This window comes from Euwallacea similis, chromosome 22, assembly GCF_039881205.1.
Source record: "Euwallacea similis isolate ESF13 chromosome 22, ESF131.1, whole genome shotgun sequence".
NCBI lineage: Eukaryota > Metazoa > Arthropoda > Insecta > Coleoptera > Curculionidae > Euwallacea > Euwallacea similis.
The window spans coordinates 2,778,595-2,798,109 of record NC_089630.1 but is presented as its reverse complement, the minus strand read 5'-3'; the positions used below and the strand labels follow the sequence as shown (position 1 = coordinate 2,798,109).

Here is a 19,515-nt window from a genome sequence, read left to right as displayed (position 1 = left end):
AACTTTCTCAAATGCAAAAGTGTGGCTTCATTGTCCTGTGGCAGGCTTGAAAAGTTAGAGAAATTCAAGAAATTTGAAAAGACCGGTAATGATATCATTCAGTAGATTAAAAAAAGTTGTAAACTGGATTGCTTTACCTCAAACCGTTCACGAGTTACAAACCAATAAATTGCAAAAAATGCAGAAACTTAAACATAATTATCTCAAAAACTTTGTGCGGTATGCTAAAATTTTTGAAATTGTATGTTATAATACTTTTCAAGATATTAAGTCGTTTTCAGGCCTTACAACAAGACTGGTTCTTATTATAAACAGTGACATGACAAAAAAGATTACCACATGTGTGGTGGACTGTGTGTGTAGATTTAGCTTATCATTTCATCTACGACGAAAAAAATTGCACGTTCTTCAAATATAACATAATATACAAAGTATTACATTTGAATATTTCGACTTTAGAAGAGCAGCCTTAAATAGGACAAAAAAATACTATATTTTGGCGTTTTTTTTATTTTTCGAAATTTTGCTTGCGCCACCCATAGGAGAAAATGGCGAATTTTTTAAAATTGACAAATGGGCCAGGTGACGCCTCAAATGAAAGGTCAAAGCTACGTTTAATGGCGTAATGCGATTTAAAATAAATCGGTTAGTTTTCGAAAAAAGTAGCTATAAATAAAAAAAAATTCAATAAAAATGCAATACAAATCAGTCTTCGTTCTTTTTATAAAAGGGAGTTATGTGATTATCTGTATCGTCATGGGGCCATCTGCGTTATCCTGTGGTCATCCGCATTTCATTCCATCTTGTCCCATTGCATTATTCTGTGCAAAATCGCCTGGCGCGATGGACAAGCGGAGCCCATTAGGACCACAAGCTAAAACCGCCCTTGACTATTGGAACTACATCATTCTTCCTTATAATTTTCTGTGAACAGTTGCGAGTCTAACCATTGCAAGTTGGTTCTTTTGTGCAATAAAAATAGTTTTTTAGCAAAATAAAAAGTTTGCAGATGCATTGACCCACAAACCTTCGTCAATGTAACGAAGGAAGTTGCTGACAAGAGTATGTGTTTGTCAGGAGCGAGGTGTTTAATTTAATTAATTTTCTATCAACAAACAAGTTTTTTTATTGTTTATGTACTACGAAACTGAATTTATATTGTTTTTTTTTACATTTGTTTTTTTCTATTTATAGCTCTTAATTTTCAAAAACTAATCGACCTATTTGAAATCGCGTTACGTCATTAAGTGAAGCTTTGACCTTTCATTTGAGGCGTCACCTGACCCACACGTCAGTTTTGACAAGGCGGCCATTTTGCCCCGCCGGTGACGTAAGCAACATTTTTAAGAATAAACCATCGTCACAAGAGATTTTTGCACTATTTTGTGCTTCTAAAAAATAGTAATTAGCCAAAAAGCCAACGAGGGGGTACCAAATTAGAGCCGCGCGGTACATTAGAAGGAATTGTTGCGAAATTGCCGCTTGATTTTGTGTCGACTGTGATCCTCCCTCTCTTATTCTAATAACCCCTCGGACTCCGACGTTGCTTCCCACTCCCCGAGAGGCACTTTTGAGCACCATTATTGGACTAACAAGTTTAGAAGCAAAACAATACTTGGAACACCAATCAGGCTGAAACCGCCGACTATTATTACAATCTTGATCATGATCATAAACAGTCACATAATATTCAAGTGTCAAGGTCTATGCTTTACATACACATCCGTATAACGAAAGTTCATGTTATTTACTGTTGGTACCTCAAACAATATACACACATTTACGACCTCCTCTAAACCTAAATCAATTTCGCGCCACCTGAAGTACTAAATATTTATTTAGTTTCGACATTTTTTATTGTCCCTCGGTGTAACTAAGTGAATTACATGCATAATAATGGTGTGTGTGTGTGTACTTGAATTGTGCAAATGTTTTCATCAAGTTCATTCCTGAAGCGTAATCAGTGAATAAATTAATCGGTTGATGCGTGCATGTGCCGATTTCTATTGCTTGAGGCATCAAAGAGCGTCGTGAATTGCCACTTCTTGGAGGAAAGCTAAAGGTAAAGGTTCCATCTTAACCCGCGACGTTCTTGTGGAGAAATTAAAAAGTTTTTTTTTTTATATCTGCAATACTCAAAACCTGGAAATTATTTTCACCGCAAGCTAATACCATTAAAACTTATATTTCCCAGCCTCTGAGAGTAGTTTGAGAACCGGGAACTCGGGATGGAAACCGAAAGCTTTTAAGGTTTCTAACAAGAGTTTATTTTAAAACTTCCCATTATCTGAAGCATCTAGCCATAATTCATTTAATTTCTTGGAAGTTTTGACTAATAATAACGAAGATATGCTTAAATTAGCAAGTTTCGTATTTAGAGAAGTTTTAAACTGGCGGGGAAACGTTTGAAATGTTACCCCTTCAATTTAGTAGTAATGTAGGAAATGAAGGTTGTTCCGGGGCGCCCGAGGATCTCCTTGAAAGGGGCAATCTAATAGATTAGTTCCAAATACGCTCAAATTCGATTTGTGGTTAAAATATAAGCGTTCACAGATTTAAATTCCTTTAGAATTCCTCTAGAAAATAATTAGGCACGTTAATTCTAGTAAATCTTTCCTACGGCCGACTTTTGATTTATACAGTCTCTCTAGCTGAGTGCCGCATTTCGAGACCCGCGAAAGCTAGAAAATCACAATTTTGTATAAAACCATTTGATCATCAATTTGAAAATATTTTCAAAATAGCGGCACTTCTGAAAGTATCGGAAATTGACAACAACTTTGTTATTTGTGTTGAAATAAAATTTTGAAAATGGGGACCTTTTTGGGAGATTTTTGTAGGCCTGTTAGTTTTGTTAATTATTTAAAGATAAACGTTTATTTTAACATTAATTTTAAGTTTTCTAGCCCGTAAAATAATTTGTTATGAGAACGCTTTTTTGACACTGTAATGAAATAAAAAGATTGCGTAATAGACTTGGACTTTCATAAAAAACACTAACCGTCTTCATAAGCGAATAAAAAAATTCTGATGTATTTAACATTCGATCTTCTAACAATTGACCACTACCCCTGATGGTTGTAGAATGATAATCCCCGTCGAATGTACCGCGGCAAGCAGAAGGATTATACACCAAATTTCGTTGCAATTTATATAACCGGTTTCGACCTATCTGCAAAACTTCAAAAAAAGTGAAACTTTAAGAGGTTGTGTTTGCTGAAGGAGACAATTTCGTATATATCACTATAAATCAATATATTTTTAACTAAGGAATATGTGGTTAAGCGTTGACCCCGTCATTCTGGGACACCCTGTAAATATATTTTCTTTGATTTTTCATTTTTTTAATAATAATTTTTTAGTAACAACACAAACATCGTTCTATTGAATTCTGCGACTATTACCAATGATATGTCGGTATATTTAATTTATAACATTCTATATGTTTCAGGTAATTTTGTAGTTTTGAATTATCTTTTTAAACATGTAAAGGCTTCGCCAATATAAAATTTCTCATATTCGCAAAGAATTTTGTATATGATATTTTCGTGTCTCTTTTTACAATTTTGCCTATGTTTCGCACATAGTGTGTTTCGTGTTCTAAAACCTGTTCTAACATTCAATTTATTTTTTAGTCGCTAATTTTACGATGCAGTTGAGATGATAACAAATTTGTCACCAAAACGTTAACAACAGTGTTCGCCCGAACTCTTGGTACAGGGCGAATGTTATTCTCAATTACTTTTAATTGAGAATAGTGTGCAATTCCACCTCCTCAATTACCCCCGCTGGTAAATTGGGCGTTATTTCCAAAAAATTAAAAAGAAGAATGAATAATCCGATCCAAATGTATAAAATACACGTTTAAATCTTGTATTGCCTTTTCAGGCGATACAAGACCATAACGAACAACATAGAACAGGACTTGAAAATTACGTTTCTATTTTCAGCATTTTTATTCGCAGTTAATATGCTGAAACAATTGCTCTCAAAAGTGCATCCATTTTTGCCATTCGAGAAGGGAGGCCAGTTCAAGTTTCCGATGAAATTACAAGTTTAAGACAATTTGATATCTCTAGAAGAAGTTTTGCTCAGCCAAAGGAACGTTCACGCTCAAGGTTTCTGATTGGAAACATCTCGTTGCAATAATGCCTTTTCATAAAACTCAAAGTTTCCCCAATCTTTTATCCACGCTAAAAGAAATTTTAAGTCTTCCGGAATTGAACATATCCGCGCGAAAGCAAAATATTTTTCCGAGCCGATGCGCAGAAATACTTTTTTTTAAGTCTCACTTGGATGCGGTTATAAGCTCCTTCAGTAATTTTTTCTCGGGAATTTTAACTTTTCTACAACATATTTTTCTTCGCCAAAACGCTGGTTGTAATCAAAGTCGCGTGCTCAAAAAGACTTTATTTGAAAGCGTAAATTCACCAGCAGCTGTCTAAATGTAAGGCATCACCAACCATCGTTTACCATCCCGGTGAAGTCCCTCTCTTCAGTAACTGATGACATACTTAACCTGAGGTTGGAGCATTTATTGAAAAATCCCATATATGCAATTACCACAAAATTACCCAAATACATTCAAATATAATCGAGTCCATCATCCTCGATAATAACGTATTCAACTTCCTTTTACAGAGCATATCGACGGTCCTGCAACACTCATCGCGTATTCGCAGGAAGCTCTCGAAAGTGCACTAACCGACGGTTAACTAACTTCACTTTTGGAGTTGTTATATTTAATTAGGACCGCGAGGACATGAAGAAAGTTGAGTTTTTTGCGACGATCGTGCTCGTCCTGCTCCTCGTATACGATGCGGACGCCAAAGTGTTCACCAAATGCGGCCTTACAAAGGAGCTCTTGAATAATGGATTTGAGAGGAGTTATGTCGGGAATTGTAAGTTTACTTTTGAGACTTGTTACGTCTGATTCGGGTGTTTGATAATTGCGTTTCGGGTTTTTCTTAAATGCATATTTCGAATCGCCGCAGCGCCGAAATGAAGTGGTGACCCATAAAGTAGCTAGGAAAAAATCTATTGGAAAACTGGCCTTTAAAATTCTCAAAAAAGAGCGGTGCGAGTAAACAACCTTATCATTCTTGCTGAAATTTAACTATCTTTAGCCCATTAATAACGAGACTATTTGCTCTTCCTAGTGCACACACGAAGCCCGAATATTATCACAATATGAAGGTTAAGTTGAAGCAACTGCAATTCCATCGAAAAACGATAATTTATTTTAAAATAATTTCGTTATTACACAAGGATATTTCTGGGAAATTCACATGTGATATGATTCAAGGTTTCATAACACAACTAATTATTATTCGACTCTGTACTCGGCCTTTTGTTCCTTAATGAAGTGGTCAGTAATATGGTTAACGGAATTAATTATTTCTATTTGAATGTGGACTTGCATTGCACCTATCGACCATTCGGTCTTTCTGCCTCCGTGACAAATACATCTGTACATAAATAATCGCTAACGAAATGAAAAAGAAAAGAAAAGAGAAAAATACGTTTGGAATTGCTGCATAGAGTGGTACAAGGGGAAAGGAAGCGGGATTGCCTTGTTTGTCTTATATGGCAAACAGCGTTCCGAATGGTCCGGTTGTGACGATTGTTTTTCCATTTTGTCCGAATATCTTATTTCAATTTTGCCAATTATTCTTGTCATGTGTGTTTTCGTATATGGTATAATTGGTTGGGCGTCTTATCTTTGTAATCAGTCTTAATGCAATTTGTTTTGTTTTTGTATATATTGTTCAGTTTTCTTCGTTGCCTCTGCCTCCAGCATGTGCCCGCACTTCAAGAATGGCCTGCAGACGGACTTGCATTTTTGTTGCATTTTTTGCCCTGACTTCTTTATCGTGATACGCCAGCGATCGAAAATGTTTTGTCCTCTTAGTAATTTCTTTTCTCACATTTTGCTTGTTACGTCTATGCGCAGGGTTGGTCTGCATATTTAGACAGTGCCTAGCTCTTTTATTACATAAAAAAAGAAAAAATTTAAATATAAAAGTTGTAGAGTTCATTTTAAATCGACAGAAAATGTTACGGAACACACTAGATAAATATTGCGAAGTTAAAATGAGACATAAAGTTGGTAAATTTGTAATGGAAAATCCTATATATTTTATAAAAATTGAATAGGCCTTTATTTTCTGATTTCAAAAATATATAACATGTTGACTTTTGGTTTAGCCGTTTTCGCGATATTTGCACTTCAAAAACTGGGATTATATTGTTTTTCCAAATCGCAGTTGCCATGAATAAACAAAATGGACCGAACGTCATTAGTAACTGTTATTTATTCAACTGTCATATTTTCTTCATTCCATCCATAAAATAAAAACATAAGAAGCAAAAAGTGGACCCAGCAGGAACTGGCATGTGGGGACGAATGCGTTGATACTCCGCTTGCGCTTGAGCAACTTTATTGCTGTTTTTGCGATACAGGCGAATCATTTTTAACTTTTCTTCTTCTATATGGCCCATTTTACGAACGGAATAAAGAAAATGTGAGAGCTGAATAAATAACAATTACTAATGACGTTCGTTTCATTTGTTTATTCATGGCACCTGCGATTTGGAGAAACGACACAATCCCGACTTTTAAATGCAAATATCGCGAAAACAGCTAAACCAAATGTCAACATATTATATATTTTTGAAATCAGAAAATAAAGATCTATTAAATTTTTATAAAATATACAGGGTTTTCTCTTATAAACTTACTGACTTTGTGTCCTTTTTTAACTTTGCAATATTTCTCTATTTTCTTCCGTAACATCTGGCAATTTAAGATGAACTCTACAACTTTTACATTTAAAGTGTTTCTTTTTATTTATAATAAAAGTAGTGGGGATGCCTAATTATACGAAACAACCCTGTACATATTTTGCGTCACTTTTTGTTTTTGTGTGATCCTTTGCTATTAATGTTGGAGATCCCGCTTTAATTTCGTGATTTTAGATTAGAAGTCGGTTTTTGGCGGAATTTGGCGCTAGTCTCCATTTACAGAACAATGTCATTGTGTTGTCCGTCAGGGTCTGAAGTCTTTTTACAGCTTTCTCAGTCGTTTTGTCATTTACAATAAGTCCAGTGTTCTAAAATTCAAATCACGATATCGCAAATCCGAGTGATATTTTCTGAACAACAAATTGTGATTGTCATTGCAAAGTAACTACAAATACTATCAAATATAAACTTTAGAATGTTAGAACCTCCACGGAAACCTACCAGGAGATGTAGCGATGTATGCCCTGATCGATGGATGAAGGGGTGAAAATGGTCTCTAAATCTAGAAAATCCGCATCTATGATCCGCACGAGGAAATTATTTTTGCAGAATAACAGCACATACTATCCTAGTTAAACTTTAGTGTATTGTAGGGACCATTGAAAGCTACCGGAACAATACTGATGTCTGTCTGAATTGAGAGATGTAAGAGAGAAAACAGATTCTAATTCTCGCAAATGTGTTAATTGCAAACAAGTCATGCACTAAATGAAATTTGAGGATAAAGGGGTGAAAACGGTTTCTAAATCCAGAAAATGTGTATAGTCGAATGGATTGTTAACTGGCGAGTCGCATTATTTCATTACAACGTACGTCACGAAGAGCTACCGGCTGATGTACTGTTGCATCCCTTGATATGGGGCTGAAGGGGTAATTTTTTTTATCTTGAAAATGTACGATTTCAAACATATCATCCGCAAAAAAATTGTAAAATTGCTACATATATCATCGGATTTAAGCTATATGTTGAATCTTCACAGAGAATTGCAGAAAGATCTAGTGGTGTATGCCTTGATCGGGGGATCATGCTGTGAAACTCGCCTGTATGAGGTGAAAATAACACATTGGCTTTCCAAATTCACTTCAGAGAATCTTTTTATCTATCTCTAATAGTTTTAAAGTCATAAATCCTCAACGATAAAAAAATTTTGCTGCAAGTGAACAGTTTAAATTCTTCGCATTTCTTCCACCCAACAGCTAGCTTTATTTAAATAAAACACCTTGTAAATTTTGGTGTTATCATAAATAATTCTTTGATGATGTGAGTTATACCAGTTTCAGTACCTTGGGCAGCTTTAATAATTTTTTAATAAAAATCCTCGAAGAGAACCTTTTTAAACGCGATTTTTCTTCATATGGGAAGCTTAGATTCCTCGCAATTCTACCACTCAACAACTATCTTTCTTACACCTTAGGAATTTCTGTACATTATATTAAGCCAAAGATAGGGGACAAATTCCCGAAATTTAATCGCATTTTTTCTAATTAGCTATATTCCACAAATCTACATTCACATGACTATCTATGGAATACTTGCTATGCAGCTCCATCCTGTAACATTTTCATTTCTTGGAGTTAACAGAAAAGAAAGGAGACAGATTCCCACCGCAAGCGGATCGCTAACCTGAAAACCAGAGATTTGACCGAACTTTTATCGAACTGAGCGGTCTGGGTGATACTCGTTGTGTTTCCACGGGCGCGTGTGATTTGCACATGAAGGCAAAAGGCCACGATTTTTCGTATTCCTGTATGCAGCAAGAACAACCCGGGAATTATCATATTGCATTTACCTATAAAGCTGAAAATTCAAAATAAATTACGCCTAGTTTTAGGATAATTTTTACGACTCTATCAGTTCAATTATCAATATTATTAATATGTGGAATGACTTTGAATTTTTTCTGCACATCTACCATGGCCACATGGATTATTGCAGCCTTAAGAGCCAAATAAGCCGTTAACTTTGATATCAAGCTAGTGTTCATAGAAACCAAAAACTGACCAATGCCCTATCTCCATTTCACCCTTCCTATTGATCTAGCCTGATGTTAAAGTTGGCAGCACTTTAATAATTTCGGGTTAAATTCGACCCTTTTACTGTAATTAAATAACATAGCAGATAAACAAGAAACCGATATCTTTTAGGGGTTTGTTTGATTGAAAGCGAGAGTGGAAAGAACACCGCAAAAGTAACTGAAAAGGCTGATAGGACTAAGTCGTTAGGGCTATTTCAGGTAAGTATAAACCTCATTGTAGGTTTATCAGTATTTTCTTTGGCAATCGAAAATCCGCAATACAGAGTGTTTCAGAACTATGGGATCAACCTTCTAGAGATTGTTCAGTGCGACAATAGAAGACATCTAAGTACAAGAACCCGTGTCCTCAAATGTCTCCTTAAGGTGTCATGACCTTATGATTGTAGTGTTATTTTGTACAGACAAATTAAAATAAAACGTACTAAAACTCGATAAAACACGTTTTTGCACATATCCGTCTTAAAGCATCACAAGGCCGTAGCACTTTAAGGAGACATTTACAGACAGGGGTTCTTACATTCAGATGTCTTCTATTGTTGCACTGAACAATCCCTAGAAATTGACCCCATAGTTCCGAAACACCCTGTATAATACCAATCGAAGTTCATTCAAGTAATTACGTATTAGGAAGTGTAGAATAGAATCTTGTCGAAAGACCTGTCTTGGATAAGAGGAACTCTTATCGAACGAAATCAGTTCCAAGACAGGAATCGTCTCTGAAATGAAACTGGGTGAATCCCTGAGGAAGTGAATTTCAACAACGCCAATTGAGGCAGAAATATGATAATTGCTGAAGTTTGATTGTCGAGGATTCCAGTCACAGATTAGCCATATCTTGGAGTGGCAAAAGCAAAGTCGCAGAGCGTCTTCTCTTATGGATTAAAATTAAGACTGGTTTAGTCTAGAGCAGTTTTTTAAATTAGTACTGAAAATTGATTTTAATCGTCTCAGTGCTGAAAAAGAAACGTTGCCGCACTCAGTGCGGAAAGGCAACTTTTACCGCACTCAGTATTTAGTATTACAGTTTTATCGCACTTTTTGTTTCGCGGGAGGGAGGGGTTGGCATTAAGTTAAAAAAGAGGTATCTAGAGCGTAACACAAGAATAACTGTTCCTAAATATTGAAACAATAAAATCCCCCTTTCTATTTTATTTCGAAAAATCCTTCATTTTATAAAAAATAAAACTGGGGTTTCTAAATAATAGAAATTGTGCATTGCAGATAAACGACAAGGAGTGGTGCAAATGGGGATCAAATGGAGGAAAATGTCAAATAAACTGCGAAAGTAAGTACCTCTAAGGAACTAAATTAACCCAGTACAAACAACATACCAAGTATTCAACATAAAGGATGGTATTGACGATCTTGGACTTTAAATGAAAATTAAACTGAACAATAAGGACATCGAATATGTCGATGGTTCAACACAATAATTGGTTTTCATATTAGAGATTTTTTGTTCCTAGATTTTTTTATTTTTTAGCTCTTATCGATGAAAATATCCGAGACGACTCAGTGTGTGCCAAAAAGGTCCAAAGAGAACTCGGATTCCGAGCCTGGGAAGGATGGATGAGGAGCTGTTATGGGCGGAAGCTACCCTTCCCGCCTTGTTAGTGTCTGTCTGTCATTCATATGATTTTAGAACTTAAGAAAAATTGAAATTATTAAACTCACCATTCTGGAATCATAAAAAAAATCATAGAATCAAAATGTGGCAGAAAACTTAGTTGGAAAATGCTTAATAAAAAAAAAACGAGTAGGTGCATTGCTATTTCTTCATGATATAGACACTTTATACGCCCTTTGATGGTTCTAGAATTGTGATATTAACAATCTTAGTTTATTTTTATTTCTTGGTAGTACCCGTACTTATTATAAATCTCATTTTTGTAGAGGTTTGGATGCGCATAATGGATTGTTATAGTACGTTCTATTGAATATTAATAAAAATATGATAATTAGTTAGTTACTTAAGTCGAATATAACCGAATTACCTTGTATACTTATTGTATCTTATCAAACCTGCATGGATGTATTCGCAGTAAATTCTAAATAGTGGGAAGAATGGTCTGCACTGCTTCAATAAATCTCAAGATGTGTAGACATACCTGGAAAAAACATATTTTAAGTTTTTGTAATTAAATAGTCTACACTGGATTATATATTATCTGGGTTGCTTGCATGAGGAGAACCCATAAAGCGAGGTAAAATTTAGATATACAGTATGTCTCCGAATTCGGTTGTCAAGAGGAAAAAGTTTCTTAATTTTTGTTTTACGCGAAAAATGTATTCTTCATAAAAGTTTTTGCGTGTTCTAAAACTGTTGAATCCGTTCTCATCGCTTCAATTTTCATATCGAAAAATAGATTTATTTAATTGCAAATTTTTCAAAGTCCCATTTTCATATTCACGACGACTTTAATCAAGACTTCTGTTTCCTGAGCTTTTATTATAATAATTCAATAAAAAAGAGGAAACTATAAAAACAAATTTCACATACACAAAAATCAATTTAGAATGATCAAAGACGCCTAACTTGACAGCGTAAGAGTCAAATGTAATATATGAAGTATCAAAATGTATAAAAAAAAACTCTTTAAAATGATGTATCACTTAACCCCCTTTACCGTTTAAGATATTTGTTAGGGTGGCTCTGGGGGGTAGAGGGTTGAAACAGGCACAGGGAATTGTACATAAAAATTGTTCCCCCTGATAACAAAAATCGGCGATTTAAAAAAAAATCTATCCCCTTTCGAGGTAATGAAGGTGGAAAGTTTTCAAATTGACACCCTGTATATAAAGTATTGATTATCCGTGATTTGAGCGCTCATCCACAAGCAGAAATCCAAACTTTTTGCTTGATCTCCGGGTTCGGAAACGTGATTAAAAATTGGCTTGAAGGGATGAATTTTTAATTGTTGAACCGAATCCATTACAATAAGAATCGCAGCGTCATCTTCATCTCGAGCTATCTTAGTTTCTTTTACATCCAATGCGGAGCCAGTAATTAAGAGTTTCTTAGTCAATTTTTATGCGCTACATTTTGAAATGTAAATATACAGAAACTTTTGATTTTTTTAAGCAAAAGCTTTCATAAAAAATGCATTTTTCTCGGAAAATGAAAAATAAGACTTTCTCCTCTTGGCAACCCCATCCGGGGACATACTGTAGGCTGAATAATGTTTTATGCTAATCATTGTTTCCTAGGGCCACTGAACCAACCTACTGGCAAACTTTACCAGCGTGTATAAAAGCAAACTCTTGAATTACATTTTATCGTATCGTATTGAATATTCTTGAGTTACGCAAGATGATTTATTTTCTTGAATCGAGAAAGTCAATTTCTCCGTTTAGTTTTGCCCACATTTCTATTAAGTAAATACGGCATTGAAATAAAGCATCAAGTAATCGTCTCATTGACTAGAGAATATCAAATTCTCATGTTGAGCGAATGCTCGTATTGCACATTTAAGGTAAGAAGATGCTTGAAATAAATTAGCACTACTTCAACTGATCTTTCATTTTAAGTGAATGTTGAATTATTTTCGTTAATTCTATACATTTCCTTGGTGTTTCTTTTTTCTCTCGGAGAAAATCTTCTAAAGACATCTGGTTTGATGTTCTGGCGACCGGATAGTGTGGGACTCGCCAGGGCGCCTCTACCCAAACTTGATGTTAGCTAAAGAAACACTTGGGGATTTAAGTACAGGTTCCTCGGTATACATCTGCTTTAGAATACGTCCAATTCGGAGTGCGTCCTGTTTGGACGAAACAAACTTTGCTTGGTATACGACTTAATTCAATTATACACGTCGTCTATTAGCAAATATAACTATGATATCTACACTATTCATGAATTTGTATTAACTTCATTTGATTTGAAACTATGTAATTTCTGGTGGGGAAAGTCATTGGTTGATATACAGGGTGAGTCAGTTTATACTCTGGCATTCGATAGAGTGCCTTATTTGAAGTTCAGTAAGTCATAAAAACATATGTCGGCAAACGCTTCGTTTTTGAGATACAGAGTGTCAAAGTTTTGGATGTTTTTTTTGTATTTTCCACACAGCTCCTACAGTTTTTGAGATACGTTGTTCAAATTTTTACCTACGGTGGTCCATAAGTTTTGACGCATCTAGACGATTTAAAAACCTACAATGTGATATTTTTCAAGTCCCTTTAGAACTTTTTTGCGCCACCAATTGCTTAATCTCAAAAATTTGGATTCCACGTTCAATTTAGAATTTTTTTTATCTTTTGCAGTTTTATCGTATGTATAACCGTTTTTTAGTGATTTGAAAAATCTCTGAAAGAACGTATCATTTATGCTTTGACGATTATACAGGGTGTAGCTGAATGTTTTACCAAACTTCATCAGTGTGATCTATGAAAGTAAAAGGAAAAAAAATTATGAATGTAGATCCGCAAAATAAAATAAAATAGTTCCGCTTTATTTGTAAAGTAATAATGCCCTGATTTATTATTACACGCTTTCATATAATAATTTTCGGTAATTTTGGTGCATTTTTTATTCTCGAAAACATTTTTTAAAATAAAATGTCTTTTTAGAGATTTTTTTAAATTACTCGCAAACGATTTCAGATACGATAAAACTGCAAAAGACAAAAAAGTTTCTAAATTGAACTTAGAATCAAAAATTTTGGACTTTTTCAAGAAGCCAAAAGGGGCTTTAAATTGATTCCTTAAAGCTGCAACTCTTTCCCCATTTAACCGACTTCGTAACTTTGTTAGTTTCCAAGATCTCTTTACTAATCATAGAAAAAAACACACTTTGTACACTGCTCTTTTAGTGTGCTAGATCAAACTAGACTTTCGCAGTGCTATAGTCTATAACTTTGTTAAATTTCTTTTAATTTTAATTTTTAGGTAAAATGTTTTTATTAATTATAAATTGCGAAAAGGTAAATGAAAAACAACAGAAAACTAAAAAAACGACTAAAATCACAACAAAATTAAAAAAAGAGATTGTTGGAAAATATGAAAATGGCATGCGAATTCGAGATTGATTTTACATGAGGGCGGATTAATCATTTTTACATTACTTCTTATGGGAAAGGTTGGTTTGGTACGCGTCCTGTTCGGTAAATGTCCAAACATCAGGAACTAATTAAGGTCATATAACGAGGTTCCGCTGTATTTGACACAGCCTTTCACGGTTTTCCGTGTGGAAAGCAATTGCCATGAAAACCACGACACTAGCCAATACACTCTATTTTTTTAAGCTGGAAAAAGGGGCTCGTCATTGGCTCCACGATACATTTTCATGGAAGTTAACGTGCTAAATTTTCACGCATTTCAATAATTTGGGCCTTACTTTGTCACAATCAGAGTCTGCTTAATTTTCGCTTATAATTTCCGTATAAGAAAGTAAAAAAAAGTAAATGAAAAAAAGTCCATGAAAATGATCTTCCACGTGATGCAGTCAGCACTTTGGCTCTCAATCTAGCTATTTAATCTTCACTTCTTTTTTTCGGAGGGTAAAAGGAGTTTTTCGCCCTCTAACTCTATTTAATCTTCAGCTCTTTTTTTCGGTGGGTAAAAGGAGTTTTTTCACCAAGTCCCGATTCACGAACAAATCATTTAATAGTTAACCCCAGAGTAGAGCAAACTTTCGATTTAAATCCGCCTAAACCACGAGTATTGCTTGTTAAGCAAATAAAAATGTAATAAGACCGGATTTACAGCTAGAATAAAGAAACCAATATGAAGAAGGTCGATGCCCATCCGATTGGCTTTTTACTTGATTGATTTCTTGATTTACTGCCAAATCTTTATTCACCAGACGCAGAACCTTACCGAGGCTTCTCTTATGTAAACATTTACTTAACTGAGGTTTTAATCAATGTAAAACAAGCCGATCATCGGCCCGACGGGGGTATTCATGTGCATTCTTTCGTCAGTTTACTTTTGGTTAAATTTTACGCCGAAATTGTTCACTCCAGTCAAAGAGCTGAGGAATTTTGGAGGACAATTACAGCTCCACTAAAATTTGCACCATAGAAGCTACAGCATGCTCTAGGGCACGTTTCAGTGTATACGCAAGGCGAGATAAACTAAATTACAATGTTAATTAAGCTCATTATTTCACCCTAAGCCTCGAACGAGCCCCACAATTGCAATGTTGCGAAATTATGAGTGTTTATATTGTTATTTGGCGGTTGCGATACGAGATAAGGCGGGAATTACGGATTTATTGCCTTCGAACTGTGAACACCAAGTGCAGGAGCCTTCTTGTTTAAACTAAAAGAACCGCCATTCGCGCTTAGATTGAACATCAAATAGAGGAATGTCCAAAATTGCGCGATGCTAGGAAAAAAATTTACATTGCGCACAATAGAGTTGTTTATACAGGGCGATTCAAAATTGAGCGAAAATACCTTGAGAGAGTATTTTTGAGGTCCAAATACGACTGTTTCTTCCTATAAACCTGTGTCCTACAACGCACCCCTTGGGGGCTGGAGGCATCGAAGGTTGGACAAAAAAATCGATTAAGTCAAATTGTTACCACACTTACCAATCAAATTTCATGAAAATTTGCAACCCCTTGGTTCTCGGGCGCTCCATCCAGTTTTTGCTTCAAAAATGATGTAAACCTAATTTCAGAAGGGATGAAGGGGGTCTGCACTTTGCATTTTTTTTGCAATTGAAGCTTTCAAGGGACGAAAAACTGGGAGGAAAGTTTCAACTTAATCGAAGCGTCAACAACAATGACAAACGCTTAGAAACAAAGGAAGAAACGTCAAAAAAGGGAATTAACAGGAGAAGGTCGCGGCGATCACAGCCCACTACGTTTTTTAATTTGCCATTTTGCTAACGCCACTCTTTCGTTCAACGACGGTTTTCTTGCAAACGGTCAGTTGCATCGAAAAAACACAAAACATCAAAATTTTTAATTTTTTCAGGCCCTAATGGATGATAATTGTTAAATTCAGAGTTTCTCAATGGAAACATAAAATGTGGGCTAGGCAAAGTGTAGACCCCTCCAATTCTCCTGAAATCAGGTTAACATAGTTTTTGAAGCAAAAAGTGAATAGAGCACCTAAAAAAACAGTAGATCGCAAATTTTCATGGAATTTGATTGGTAAGTGTGGTGACGATTTGACTTAATCGATTTTTTTGTCCAACTTTCGATGCCCCCAGCCCCTAAGGGGTGCGTTTTAGGACACAGGTTTGTAGGAAGAAACAGTCTTATTTTGACCTCAAAAACGCTCTCTTAAAATATATTCACTCAATTTTGAATCGCCCTGCAGAGCAAAACTGAAAGTGCAGCTTGACACTATAAATAATAGCTCTCTAATGAATTTGTTAGGAAATACATTGTTTTGTGTAACGAACGGGATTCTGGATTCTGCAGAATTTGAATTACACAAAATAACGTTTCCTAAATGTTTCCTAGCTTTGCTGGAACCTAAAACAGCCATTGTCGGTACCGTTCCAATTTACGTGTTACCTGCGGCAGAGAAAGAAGGTACCTACTTTCAGTATTTAATTAATCTGCGTTGGAGGTTTGAAGACAATCGCTGGGTAATTCACCCTTGATATGTTTGTCTTGCAGCTTGAGCTGCCATTTCTGCCTTGGTAAAGGAATATTTTCATCGCAACGCACAGTTTACTGCCTAAAAACGAACATTAAAACATTTTTTTAAATAAAATTAAAAAAAATAAATTTTAAGTTTTAGCAACCATTGTCAGATTTTTAAAATCCACTATCAATAAATTTTTTGATTTCGCTCTCATGGATACATGTGCGTTGCTTTCTAATGTTTTATTTGTTTTTGTGTAATTGTCGTTTTAGAGGTAACTTACATAGAGTATTTAATAATGTTTGCTTTTAGCGAAACACATTTGTAGGTAAAAATCAATTAAAAATAATTGTTTTTAATTCAAAAATTACATATAGTGAGCTACAAAAAAGCTGTTTCTACACAAATTCAAGTATATTACAGCATGTAGCGCCCTCTGTTACTACACAAACGACTGAGTAAATATTTCAGTGCCCCATCATCGACTTTCTCAGTATGAAAAATTTTGTCAAAATTTATTGTGCGAAAAATTTAAATTTTATCGAATACCGTGTGTTTCGGAAAGTTAACCGTTGCAAATCCACCTGAATATGAATTTATAGTCTTAAAATTCCTAAAAAATTCACCCCTTAAAGCGCAGGCTTAATCAACACCCTGTATAGCATATTGACTGTGACCGCCAGCTTTCCGCTGCTATCAATCAGTTAGGAAGTTTTCCACTGCATAAAAGTCGCTTTAGTGCATTAAGGCCGAACATTCATCCCTTTATACACTGTAATACTACTTTTATTTTCAAGCAATGCCCATTTATCATGTCGCACCTACATAATATATCATTCTGGACGAATCCCAGATAGTCCATGAAGAATTGTGAACACGTTATTTATGCTGTAATATGTATTTTCCAAAATATAAGGGACCACATAGGTATTGGCCCAGAAGGGTTTCGCTCTCTTAAATAATTAATTCTGCAACAATTTTCAGAGGTATTTAAGTGATAGTGGCAGTGAAAGTGATAATGATAATGATAGTGAAAGTGATAGTGATAATGATAGTGAAAGTTATAGTAATAGTGATAGCGATATTTAGCCCTTTAATGGTACTAAGGAGTATTTGGATCAGGAACGCCTTCAAAATTGTTGTGTCCCCATGGGATTTGACCGATGCCTTAAAACCCCGTATTTTTCCTTTCTTCGAATCAATCTAAATCGAGATAAAATTTCAACACATAGAGGGATGGATGTTTAAAATAGCAGTCTCGGATGCAACTCTTCCAGGAACTCTTGTCGATTTTAATAAAAAGCCGAAAAACAGACGACACAGGATACGTGATATTGACTCGGAATTCGTTTTGTCTCGGGGGCCTACATGCATGTAAAATCTGCTGCCTTTCGGTGAATTTCATTTAGGACAAGCCCGACTTGATAGGGTATTGAATAAATCATGCGGTTAGGGCGGAATTGCTGATTTTATTCCATCTATTGTGTAAGGAGGTTAAATGTCGGGTGGATGCAAGGCCCTCGAGTCTGCATAAGATAAACCGAGTGCTGAACACTTGTATGTGAATGTTATACCTATTTATAAGGGCATTAAGTGGTGCATTGATCTCCACGATCGAATGTGTGCTACATATTGTCACGACTGAAATATCAAATTTTTAATTTGTAAAGTAGATTGTCATTCAGCAGTCTGTCAAGAAGTATTACTCATGAGAGTCTTTCAATTTTTGACCTTTTAATGTTTTCCCAATGGTCGCCCACGTACGACGATTCTAATGAAAGACAAAGAATTTGACTGTTTTGTGGCGATGAGATGAGAAAGTAGGACGTACAACTTAACCATCGACCATTTCTGAATTAATTCCTCACACACGAATGTTATTTGTTATATTTAATATCATTATCTAATTGTTAATATTTTTTCACACCCATTTCTCGTCCCTATTGCAGTTTTCTTTAACTATTCCTTAATGCCGTCTTCGGTTCCTATAATTTTTTCCACGATAAATTACAAATTTACTTTCGATTCTTAATTTCTTGCACGATCGTTCTGCCCTCTGTGTGGAACGAGGGGCTCAAAAATGGAAAATAGTGTTATAAGAGTTATATTATTCTTCTTTAAGAGCTTTGTTACTGTTTGTTAATTTATAATGGGACTTGGACAAGGTGTTGGCCCCCTTTTTTGCAATACCCTGTGCGATTACGATTGAATGAACTTTTGAGTCTTTCGCTCACTTCCTCTCGCCTTCTTCTCTACTTTGGTTCAGTATGGATTCTTCAATTTTGCACCATTATCAAAATTTCTCTATGCTGATGTGTTAGAAGTTAATAGACGTGTTAATTTTTTTAAGTTTCAGGGCAATAAAACCCAGCTGCAGTACTTTCCGAAAACTTTAGGAAACAAACCAAGATTTATACGTTTTTGTGTTTTTTTTTTGTTACTGTAACATTAGAGAACTCTCGCACGCCCTGAAAGCAATTAGAGGCTGTTTCCATCTTTAGCCCGATTAATAGCACCTAAGTGGCGCACCTCCTGAGATTTCTTTTCCATTCTGGGGGCGCGAAAGCATTTCTTGAGGAAATATTGAGGGTTGAAACGTAAACGGGATATTTTAAAACTCCTTTGTTTCCCAATATAAGAAAAAATAAAGATGTTGCCAGCAGTATTTTTTTTCTTCAAATTTAGCTCAATAGCTCAGATTTTTAGCCCACTTCGACAATTCTCGTATTTATAAATTGGACTCAAACATTTTTTTCTTTGTTTTTTTCAGAGAGCTTAATATGCTGTGCAAGTACAGAAACATGTCTTAATTTGCGGAGGATTAATGGAGTAATTGAACCAAAATTTTTTCGAGAAATATATATAAATGCGCTCTTAACCGATGCAAAATCCGGAACCATTTAAATATTTTAGTAAATATCTGTTTATGAGGCCATTAAATGGAGCATTGATCCCAACGATGGAATGTATGTCTGCTACATATTGCCAGCACTTAAATACAAAATTATTGCATTTATAAAGTAGTTTATCAAGCAAAAACCTGCCAAAGAGTATAAATTATGAGAATTTTTCAATTTTTGACTTTTTAATGTCTTCCCAATAGTCGCCTACGTAAACCGATTCTAATAGAG

The 19,515-nt window shown here is 35.2% G+C and overlaps 2 protein-coding genes across 2 annotated transcripts in view; one reads left to right on the top strand and one right to left on the bottom strand.

Annotated features, from left to right (window-relative positions):
• Lrt (Leucine-rich tendon-specific protein) overlaps positions 1–19,515 on the bottom strand; it is a 68,562-nt gene that overhangs the window by 20,964 nt on the left and 28,083 nt on the right. The gene's annotated exons all lie outside the window — the stretch shown is intronic.
• LOC136416224 (lysozyme-like) lies at positions 1,717–10,898 on the top strand. Its single transcript, XM_066401304.1, has 6 exons — positions 1,717–1,899; positions 1,956–2,062; positions 4,642–4,901; positions 8,950–9,038; positions 10,062–10,125; positions 10,324–10,898. The coding sequence occupies exons 3-6, from the start codon at positions 4,763–4,765 to the stop codon at positions 10,452–10,454; spliced, it is 423 nt and encodes a 140-aa protein (XP_066257401.1). The 5' UTR covers positions 1,717–1,899; positions 1,956–2,062; positions 4,642–4,762; the 3' UTR covers positions 10,455–10,898.